This window comes from Salvelinus fontinalis, chromosome 28, assembly GCF_029448725.1.
Source record: "Salvelinus fontinalis isolate EN_2023a chromosome 28, ASM2944872v1, whole genome shotgun sequence".
Taxonomy (NCBI): Eukaryota; Metazoa; Chordata; class Actinopteri; order Salmoniformes; family Salmonidae; genus Salvelinus; species Salvelinus fontinalis.
This window is the reverse complement of record NC_074692.1, coordinates 8,203,646-8,215,430: the sequence shown is the minus strand read 5'-3', so window position 1 is coordinate 8,215,430 and position 11,785 is coordinate 8,203,646. Positions and strand designations below refer to the sequence as shown.

General features: G+C 43.1%; 1 protein-coding gene across 4 annotated transcripts; it reads right to left on the bottom strand.

Moving 5' to 3' along the window:
* Positions 1-699: 699 nt before the first annotated feature.
* On the bottom strand, positions 700-11,245 carry LOC129826053 (aldehyde dehydrogenase 1A1-like). 4 transcript variants are annotated; one of them, XM_055886340.1, is made up of 14 exons: positions 10,917-11,245; positions 8,507-8,646; positions 6,987-7,091; positions 6,662-6,802; positions 6,379-6,508; positions 4,577-4,638; positions 4,249-4,377; positions 3,210-3,323; positions 2,881-2,983; positions 2,541-2,725; positions 2,086-2,250; positions 1,793-1,950; positions 1,415-1,489; positions 700-1,308 (listed from the first exon to the last, which is right to left on the bottom strand). In XM_055886340.1, exons 1-14 carry the CDS (start codon positions 11,083-11,085, stop codon positions 1,236-1,238), a joined length of 1,749 nt encoding a protein of 582 aa, XP_055742315.1. In that variant the 5' UTR covers positions 11,086-11,245; the 3' UTR covers positions 700-1,235. The 4 variants fall into 4 exon arrangements, with proteins under 4 accessions (XP_055742315.1, XP_055742316.1, XP_055742318.1 ...); XM_055886341.1 differs by having other exon boundaries at positions 8,507-8,643; XM_055886343.1 differs by lacking the exon at positions 10,917-11,245 and adding an exon at positions 10,104-10,560 and having other exon boundaries at positions 8,507-8,643.
* Positions 11,246-11,785: the final 540 nt, after the last annotated feature.

Genomic DNA, 11,785 nt, shown 5'->3' with positions numbered 1-11,785 from the left:
ACAGGGTAATAACTATGTTTTAACTACAGTAGTAGTTACCAATGTAGTTTTCCCCCAATCCTTTCCTGTCATCCCAATTAGCCCAAGGGTTGTTAATAGGAAGATGGAAGTTTCTATGTAATAACGCCGAATCAGTGCTGGAAAATGCACCATTATCTGTTCGTCTTTAGTTCTGTACTGTTAAATCCATTCCCCATAAAACTACTGTCATGTGGCCTTATTTAGTGCACAGTGTCTTAAAGTGTTCAAGTGACAAACAAAGTCCAGTTCATAATCAGAGGTTTCTTTATTGATAAAAAAAGATATGCACAAGATATGACAAGTGACATTCGGTGACGTGCTGTAACTTAACTAAAAGGAAAAAGACTTCTCGACGAATGAGTTATTGAGCTATTGGTTGGCCGGCGATTTGGTGTCACTTTACACTAAATAAGGCCACATGACGCGTTTATGCGGAATGGATATAATAGAAGAACTAAAGAGAAATGGGTAATGTTGCACTTTCCTGCACGGATTCAGCGTTATTACATAGAAACTACCATCTCTGTTTCCTGATACAAAACCATTGGCTAGTTAGAAAAGGATTGGATGCCATGTTATTATGCTGTTTTCAACAACCTGGAATGTAAAAGAGCTACCTTTTTGGTATGACAACCAATAAAATACAAGAGTTACAAAATATGTCTACGAATCTCTATGCCAGATATATCAGGTTTTATGTGCTTACTTATGGGAGACTTACAAAAGCAAACACACACACATTTACAGAAAAATACACAGTCACTATCCATTGACAATAACAACGACAAGACAGTATGTACTATAAACCACACAATTATGATTCCAACGGATCTCAAACTACTGGCCTGTTCAAATGGATCCCATACAGTGTACCAATGATAGATTATACCAAAAACATTGTCTTTCTGTCGAATTGGACCACAATAACCAGTGGGATGCAGTTTCTATGATAAATCAATGATTCCAATTGATGACAAAGTTAACCGACTGTGCATGCAAACTTGTTTCGGATTAAGTGCTGTCCCGTCTAATGGTGATGATCATTTTGGGCAACCTTGAGCACTGTGAGAGCTGTTTTAAACAGAAAGTGACTCCCTGTTTTGTCTAATAGCATACAATAGTCTGTGGGTCGTTGCTGAGAATTCCCAGTTGGTCCATAGAGAATTTCGGTGGAAGTCCTACTGAAATACTTGTTTGGGACCGTACAGCAAATCTTAGGAGTTCTTCTGTGAGATTTTGATAGTTACAGCCTTGACCTCTGTGTACTCCTGGAGGGCATACTCCCCTCTGAAACCCAGACACATGGTACAAACAATAAGGAAACTAAGATAAACGTATCGAATCAAGTAATGTTGGTCTTATTCTAGAAATCTGGAAATCTGGAGTCACTCACAGTTCCCTCCCATTCCCGGACATTTTAAACCCTCCGAAGGGACATTGGGTACTCATGGCATTGTAGCAGTTCACCCTATGATAAAGAGGAAATAAAAGGACCAGCTCAAATACCTTTGAAGTACAAAATCTGGCAGCGTAAATTCACTTGAAACATTCCGTCAGCAATGTGCGTTATAAGGATGTGATTATTGAACTACATTTGAGTAAACTGAATAATCCATAAATAATCACTTCCTTATAACCTACAGTGTTGAAGAGGTGTTTCATATGAAATCACGCTGCCAGATTATAATGAGGTTTACAGTATCTGTGCTCTTTTGCCAGATGAAAATGTTGCCCGAACTGGTCAAAAGCTTTTGGAGGTGTCCATACATACCACACCATGCCGGCCTGTAAAGCTGAGGACACGGTGAGGGCTTTGTCGATGTCATTGGTGAAAACTCCGGCAGCCAGGCCGTAATGGGTGGCGTTGGCCCTCTGAATTACCTCATTCACGCTGCGGAAACGCATGATCTGCTGCACCGGTCCGAAGATCTGAGCGAGAGAAGAGAGAGAAAGAGAGGAGGGGGAGAGAAAGAGAGTGAGACAGATCATTTGTGCATTCTCATGCGTGCACGTATGTATGTGTGTGTGTGTGCGAGAAAGAGTATGTTGTGTGTGTGTGTTTACCTCTTCTTTGGCAATACGCATGTCGTCAGTGACATTAGAGAAGACAGTGGGTTGGATGAAGAGGCTGTTCCGGTCCCAGGGCCCCCCCCCACACTCCAGTGTGGCCCCTTCCTTCTTCCCACTCTCGATTAGCTCCAGGATCTTATCAAACTGCTTCTGATCTATCTGCACCAACAAGGAGAACATCCGACAAGTCATCACCACACAAGCTTTGACTGTCATTCTAAAAGTGTTAATATGAAAGCCTCACATCTTGCGACTTTGATATTAAAACTCACTCGACTGTCCCGAAATGTTCGATGATATTCAAATTTACAGATGTACGCACTGCCACACGGCACGTCTCCTTCATCAAGGCGAGGGTGGCCGGAAAACTAACGTTTCAGGTCCCCGCAACTGTACTGGTATTTTTATCAATTTGAGGAATTACAGTGTGTTCTACCACAATGCCTTACCTGTGGTCCCTGGTCCACTCCTGGTACCAGTGGGTTTCCCAGGACCTTGTTACGGGCCTTTTCCGCGCTGCGACAAACAAACTCCTCATAGATAGAGTCCTCCACAAACACCCTGGAGCCAGCCAGACAGCACTGGCCCTGGTTGAAGAAGAGACCACTGTGGGCCTGCTCCACCGCATACTCCACTACAACACACATACACACTCATGTTCATGAACACTTACTTGTATACACAGACACAAACTCAACGCATCCCAAAAACATATAAACATATACACACACAGACAGACAAGCATACGTATGCACAAACACACGCACGCACGCACACACGCACACTCACAGTCACAGTCTGCGAAGACAATATTGGGGTTCTTGCCGCCCAGCTCCAGAGTGACACGTTTCAGGTTGCTGTCACCAGCAGCCTTCTGGATGAGTTTCCCTACCTGGAAACCACCACAGGGAGAAATGCTCAATTTACAACATAACTAATACCAAAACCCCCATCCTATCTGGCAACCATTCACACCAAATGGGGAGGGCACTGGGCTGGTGGTTTAGGAGATTACGTCAGAATCTGGTCTAACAGAAAGGAGATGGTGAACTAAAGGTTGGGTGATCAGTGAAATGTGTCACGATTGAAAGTGAATGGGTCATTCTCTGAATACGTACAGCAGTTGATCCAGTGAATGCTATTTTGTCAATGTCCATATGATGAGCAATGGCACTGCCTGCTGTTGGACCGTATCCTGGCAGCACGTTCACCACGCCCGGAGGAAAACCAGCCTGGACACACGCACGCACGCACGCACGCACGCACGCACGCACGCACGCACACACACACACACACACACACACACACACACACACACACACACACACACACACATACACACACACACACACACAGAGACAACATGATCTTATTAACTCAGGTCTATACTTTAAAATGTCTGATTTTGGAATCATTAATTATGGACGTGCCTCAACAACATTATGCCATTAGCTAGTTCTACCAGCTCTCACTGTCTCACTTCAGAATTAGATGTTTCTCCATGTTTCTCAATCGTCAAATTCCGAAGTTCTTCCAAATATCAAATTTCAAAGTGTTTAAGGTTAAGTTTAGGCATTATTTTTAAGGTTAATAAAGGTTAAGTTCAGACATGAACTGGAAATGCTTTAGGTTAGGCATTAACTCAGAATGGTTAAGGTAAGGTTTAAGGTTTGGTTTGGGATATCAAAAATAATTTTCTATCACTTGATTGAAACTTGCAAACTTTGGAATCAGAAGCAGATGCTTACGTCCATCCGCCATCCCCGTCCATAACACCGAAACCTACTTGAAGATAACAGTGCTCACTGTTGCCCTAGTGGCCGGTTTCCACTTCGTTCCACGGCTCCCGACGTCCTCAGACATGGATAGACGTCGAATACCGACTTACACAGTGGGGGACCTGGCTGAGCTAGTCAAGGCAATGACTACAATGACCGCAGGAGCCTCTAGGGACAGAGTTAGGCGTAACTTCAAAGGTTTAAGGGTAAAGAGCAGGGCCAGATTAAAACGGAAAAAACACACTTTATCCTTGAGGTTGAGGGTGAGTAATAGTTGTTGAGTTAAGCTAAACATATCTTGAGGGTACGGCTAATGTGTTGTGAGAAAACCTCTGAAGTATTAGAGGTGGATGTGCGTGTTCACATGTGTGTAGTCTACCTCTTTGATAAGGCAGGCCATGTGCAGGGCTGTTAGTGGTGTCTGTTCAGCTGGTTTGATGATTACAGTGTTTCCACAGCACAGAGCTGGAGCGATCTTCCAGGCAAACATCATCACAGGGAAATTCCACTGCATTCAGAGGAGCAAAGGTATGGGTTATATGAGAGCTGAGGACACGCGTGCGCACGCACACAAACACACACACACACACACACACACACACACACACACACACACACACACACACACACACACACACACACACACACACACACACACACACACACACACACACACACACACACACACACACAGGGCATTTACTTACTGGAATGATTTGTCCACACACCCCTATGGGCTCGTGTCGTGTGTAGGTGAAATACTCTCCATCTGAAGACAATGACATATGAAGGAATTTGGGCAATAAGTCTGCTGTTCTGTCCTTTGAAAGTATTTCATCATTGTTACAGTTCCAGTCAAAGGTTTGGACACATCTACTCATTCAAGGATTTTTCTTTATTTTGACTTTATTTTGACACTGTAGAATAATAGTGAAAACATTAAAACCATGAAATAACACATATGGAATCATGTAGTAACCAAAAAAGTGTTAAACAAATCAAAATACATTTTTGATTTGGGTTTTTTCAAAGTAGCCACCCTTTGCCTTGATGACAGCTTTGCACACTCTTGGCATTCTCGCAACCAGCTTCACCTAGAATGCTTTTCCAACAGTCTTGAAGGAGTTCCCACATATGCTGAGCACTTGTTGGCTGCTTTTCCTTCACTCTGTGGTCCAATTCATCCCAAACCTTCTCAATTGGGTTGATGTTGGGTGATTGTGGAGGTCAGGTCATATGATACAGCACTCCATCCCGCTCCTTCTTGGTCAAATAGCCCTTACACAGCCTGGAGGTGTGTTGGGTCATCTAAGCGCAAACCAGATGGGATGACGTATCGCTGCAGCATGCTGTGGTAGCCATGCTGGTTAAGTGTGCCTTGAATTCTAAATAAATCACTGACAGTGTCATCAGCAAAGCACGCCCACACCATCACTCCTCCATGCTTCACGGTGGGAACAACACATAAAGAGATCATCCGTTCACCTTCTCTGCGTCTCACAAAGACATGGCGGTTGGAACCAAAAATCCAAAATTTGGACTCATCAGACCAAAGGACAGATTTCCACCGGTCTAATGTCCATTGCTCGTGTTTCTTGGCCAAGCAAGTCTCTTCTTCAAATTGGTGTCCTTCAGTCGTGGTTTCTTTGCATCAATTCGACCATGAAGGCCTCCTCTGAACAGTTGATGTTAATTAAGATGGGTCTGTTACTGGGAACTCTTCTAAGCATTTATTTGGGCTGCAATTTCCGAGGCTGGTAACTCTAATGAATTGATCCTCTGCAGCAGAGGTAACTCTGGGTCTTCCTTTCCTGTGGCGGTCCTCATGAGAGCCAGTTTCACCATTGCTCTTGATGGACTGCATTTGAAGAAACTTTCAAAGTTCTTGAAATTTTCCATATTGAATGACCTTCATGTCTTAAAGTAATGATGGACTGTTGTTTCTCTTTGCTTATTTCAGCTGTTCTTGCCATAATATGGACTTGGTATTTTACTAAATATTGCTATCTTCTGTATACCACCCCTACCATGTCACAACACAACTGATTGGCTCGAATGCATTAAGAAGGAAAGAAATTCCACAAATGAACTTTTAACAAGACACACCTGTTAATTGAAATGCATTCCAGGTGACTACCTCATGAAGCTGGTTGAGAGAATGCCAAGTGTGCAAAGCTGTCATCAAGGCAAAGGGTGGCTACTTTGAAGAATCTAAAATCTAAAATATCTTTTGATTTGTTTAACACTTGTTTGGTTACTACATGATTCCATATGTGTTCTTTCATAGTTTTGATGCCTTCGCTATTATTCTACAATGTAGAAAATAGTAAAAATAAAGAAACACCCTTGAATGAGTAGGAGTATCCAAACTTTTGACTGGTACTTTATGTAAATACAGTTGTTGATACACGTAATTTAATACAATAGATATATATATTCATGTCAACCAGGTGGATATGATCTCATATTTGTGAGATGGTCAAATTAAAGTGTTTGCGGAGTAACTCACCCACTGGAATGGTTTTGCCTTGTATCTTGTCAGCCCATCCTCCATAATAACGCAGGGTTTTAACAGTGGCCATCAGATCCACAAAGTACGCCATGAGGAAGATCTTCCCTGAGTCAAGAGCCTCCAATGTCTGAGTACATATACATTAAACAGACTCATGAAGAACTCCTCAGCAACATCTAGCAAATGCATAACAAACATTGAGCCCAGGTATGGGACATGTGGGACATATGGCTGTTGAGCACTTGCAGTGTTACACTGTGTGTGTGTGTGTGTTCCTCACAGCCAGTCGGAGGCGATCCCTCTCCACCAGGTCAGCCAGCCTGTTGAGCAGCAGCCCTCTGTCGGACGCGTCCATGCATCGCCATGGAGACCCCAGCTGGAAGGCTGCCCTAGCACTCTGGACCGCCTTGTCCACATCCTCCTGGGTACGAAAGTAAAGTTAGACACACACATGCACACAGACAGGCACACATACGAAAGTCACACAGATACAAACGCACGAACACACACCCTCTTTCTTTCTCTCTCTCTTTCTCAGCCGTACTCAAAGAACCACACAAAAAATGTATTGATTGATTGTATGACTAATTGACAATGTCACTCACGGTGTCTGCCTCCTCTACCTCACACAGCAGGTCTCCAGTGGCAGGGTTGTGAACTGGCATCTTCCGTCCGCTGCAGGACTCATGCCACTCGTTATCAATGAATATCTGATCTCCCCAAATCACATAAAGACACAACAGCAAAACAGATGACGTTAGTAAAAACCTCACAAATGAATATGCCATGCACACAGACCCAACAAACCCCAAGCTGGTGCTATACACTGAGTGTACAAAACATTAAGGACACCTTCCTAATATTGAGTTGCACCTCCCCTTTGCCCATTCACCCTCTGAATGGCACACATACACGATCCATGTCTCACTTGTCTCAAGGCTTAAAAATCATTATTTATGCTGTCTCCTCCCCATCATCTACACTGATTGAAGTGGATTTAACAAGTGACATAAGTAAGTGATCATAGCTTTCACCTGCATTCACCTGGTCAGTCAATGTCATGGAAAGAGCAGGTGTCCTTAATGTTTTGTACACTCAGTGTATACTGTACACTACACACAAACACTCCTGTGTCAATGAACTCCTAACCTGATCCTAGATCTGTTTGTGTTGTCTTGCCAACTATGGGAATTGACATGCCAAAACATAACAAAACAGCGACCATGGGAGTTGGCTATATAGAGAAAACAGATCTGGGGCCAGGCTAATGAACGCCCTCCCTCCTGTCATCCATGACCACGGGCCTCTGGCAGAGAGCATAGTTTTCCATTTCAGGGAACAGACTCCATAACAATGAGTTAGATTTTTATCCTCAGTAGAGCATGTTTTATAGCTTTGTCCTGACCAGATCTCTGTTTATTGTAAAAGAAAGATTAACCTTTGATTAAATCCTTTCACTTGATTAGATGCATTTGAGTGTTGTTAGTAAGTCAATATATTAAAATAATAAATCGTGGTTACTCTACTGTAATAAACTTTCTGATAAGATCACAGTAAACAGTTTACTGACTTCCTCTGCTCCTGGGAACCATCTTGCCAAAGGGATGTAAATACCACACTTATTCTACTACATCTCCAATAGACACACACACACACACACACACACACACACACACACACACACACACACACACACACACACACACACACACACACACACACACACACACACACACACACACACACACACACACACACACACACACACACACACACACACACACACACATAAAGTATGAAGAACTATTAATGAAATACGCAATTATAAATAAAATGCATCAGAGCATGTAGACGTTTAGACAGCATTTTGTGGCTGAGGATTTAGATAGGGGACATCTGGAGAAAGACTGGACTTCACAACATACTGTGTGATATTCACTGTAGCAAAAGCTTTTTCGCCAGCAAATATACTACAAAACACTCCTAAAACGAATAATGCATAGATGATTTTAGCAGCAAAGTACTCCACAAAATTCAACATTTAAAACAAAAAGCAAAAGAGAATACCTAACCTACACAAACATAATGACATACTACATTAGCTATGAAGATTGTTCCAGCTGACCTTAGTGTACTGGACTTCCAGGTCAGGGACGGGCATGGGCATGGTCTGTTTGGCCGGCCCGGCGTCTCTGTGGTCCGGATCATGGTCCTGGTGGTTCTGGCAGTTTCCTGGCTCGGAGCTCATGTTGCCCTGTTTTCCTACTGGGACAGCAAAAGGTGAAATTGTATGACACTGGGCTGAACACATGCCCCTCTCCCATCCCACCTATCGTCTCCTGCCCCTTCCTCTCATTGAGAGGCACTGATTGGACAATAGGCAAACCTGTGGAAGGGGGTGATTTGCATAGTTCAACCTGATTGGAGGGATGGTGAGAACCTGTGAGAACTTCACAGTGTCGGGTTCTATCAAAGAGACGTGGTTGGTGGACATTTAAGTAAATCAAACCGACCAATCAAGTTTCCAAACTACAAAAAGAGAAAGGCAACACACGAAAGTAAAAATAACACAGTAAAATCTACTAAAAGCAATACAAGCAATGTGTGTGCCCGTGCGAGCGCGCATAGTACTCGCAAGAGCAAGTGTGCAAACGTTGTCATCCCTATATAATTGTCTTCCCTGAGGAATATACCATATGAAAATTGTGCCAAATTAGATATTGGCATCTGCTACTGCCTCACACTAAGGGGTCAGAGGTCGCGACTGGCACCATAAAGTCGGGGCTGGCGGTGCCGGCTCCAGAGCCCTGATCTCATCTCATTAGGCTACAGAGGGAACCTGAGGACAGCAGGGTCATGTTTATTAGGCACTAAATTAAACAAAACAGAGTGAAACATGGAGGAACTACCTGGACAAAATGCTGATTTTAGTTTTCCATTGCAAAATGTTTTGAAAATGTTTTCAGTCCACTTTTTCAGCCATCGTTATCATGTCACCTGGACTGAAACAGGGAGGGACTACCTGTTGTGTCTCCTAATGAACACACCACAGTTTAGTTATTGAACATGAATGACAAATGTATCTTGTCGGACAGTAGTTGGCAAATATGTTGACAGAGCTGTTTTTTTTGTGACCCAAATGTTTTTAACATTTTCAATTTAACCGTTAGTTCAAATGGTGTCTTAAAAAAGTTTCTTTGGAAAAAATACTTTAGAAACAATGCATCATATTGACATTGTGTTTGCATGAACATTATTCTGATTGTAACTGATTGTAACTGATTCTGCATTTTGAAGCACTACTTGAGAAATACACAGAATTCAAAATATATTAGCCTGTTATATTTAATAGATAATAGTTCACAGCAGCCTTTTTCATAATCGGCTGACATTCTTATAAAAACCAAAGTCACCTATAAAAAAAAACGGAACCGTTTGCATGTACTCCTGAAGAATAAAGTTCAAGTTATTTTACTGTCTTCACTTGATGTGAAAAGTATTTTTAGTTTAATTTTAAAATGAAATCCAAATTGTTTCTGAAACCAAACTTTATACCTAACATAATTATGGTATGAGAAGAAAAACAGGTTATTTACACAAGAATAATGTACATTTATTATGACTTAATTAACATTGACTTGTGACGTATGGCATTAGCAGACTGTGAGAAACAAATAAATGACTGGACGCAGTGGGTATGGACCTGAGTTTGGTTGTCTTACCTGTGCATGCAGATGGTGCACCTGCAGATTGAATGTTCTCAACTCCAATCACCGGCATGTCTTCAACTCTCCTCACTTCAGCCCCAAATTTCAGAAAGGCAAAAGTACCCAACGCAGACCCACCACCCTTCTTATATAGTTGCACTCACTGGTAAAAAAAGCCCCACTTCTTACTGGGACCAACAGAGAACCACGTAGCTGTCGCACCCACCAGGGACCCACGCTTTGGGCCCATACGCTAATCACTGTTCAAACAGAACCAATCCCTATTTTCCACTTTACACACCACGCTTGTTGTACACTGGCCGCGAGGCAAGCACGCATACCGCTCAGCTTCCATGACCGTGAAACGCAGCATGTCATTTTTGATGTGAGGGCCACCTCTTGTCTTTCCCCGTCACCTTTGCATTGGTCCAATCCACTTATCTCTGCCGAAAGGGAAATTTAAAAAGAGACTAGTTTTACACCACTTTGGGCTATTGCACGCCCGATTTGGAGGCGGTAAACGTAATAATTGGGAAGATTTTAGCTTTGATAAGGGCCCCCTGCTGGCCCACTGTCTCCCAGGAACAATACCATCGCATAACTGTGTCTGGTGCGGCTCTATTTTGGTGTAGCCTGTCTAGAAAGACGCAAAGTCCTTTGAAAATTACCCCTGGGCTTAGACAACATAACCTTCGTAATTAACCCTAGTTAAATAATGAAAAGCACAGCGGAGCTGCGTTTTGGAGTGTTGTAATGTGGCGTGAAAAAGAGCCATACGCTGATGTATTTTTCTCCTTATCGCAAACTCAGCACACATTTTGGACTCACTTAGTAGGCTGATTCTTTGAGCCAATTGCAGTGGCGATGTGGATGATGATGAGGATGATATCCTTGACAGTGAAATTAGGCTCGATGGTGTCTTATAAAACTGAACATCTGTACGCCAGAAAGAAGCAACAAAAGCCCCATCAGTGCTAATTGCAACTAATGATTGCATCCCAACCCAATAGACATTTAATCAGCTCTATGTATGTGATAAGTGCGTGCATGTGTGTGTGAGTATGTGTGCATCTGTGTTTGCTGTGTGTTGTAATGTATGTGTTTGTGTGTGCGTGCCTGTGTGTATGGTAGGGTCCTGGGAGGTTCCTTGGTGGTGTCTCCAGTGAGTCTGGTCTGTGTTGGTTGTCGCCATGGCTCCGTGACACGTGTTGCCCCAGTGGCTGTGCTAATGACGGGAGGGAGGAGGAGTGGCGGGACTGCCGGATTGCTCAGCCTGGACTGGGACTGGGACTGGGCCTAGGTCGGTCAAAGGAGGCGTCGCAGCCTGACAGCACCGGGTGTCCCACAATTGAGCCTGAGTGGAACCGACGACCCATTGGAGAGAGGAAGAGAGGGATATGGAGGGATATGGAGAGAGAGGGGATTTGCACAGACGCCAGAAACATAGAGAAAGCAGGGCAAGTCAGAGTTACAAATAAAGTAAACATGCAGCATAGAGACAAAATGCTGAGTCTGGATTGGTGGCCTGCTTTCAATGTTGATACTGTATCATGAAATAAAAAAGAGTGTTTATTGCAGTCATTCCTGTACAAGTCTTCCACTTTGCATTATCTTTTGTAGCCTGGATTCCTTGTATGATATTATACACACTACCGTTCAAAAGTTTGGGGTCACTTATAAATATCCTTGTTTTTGAA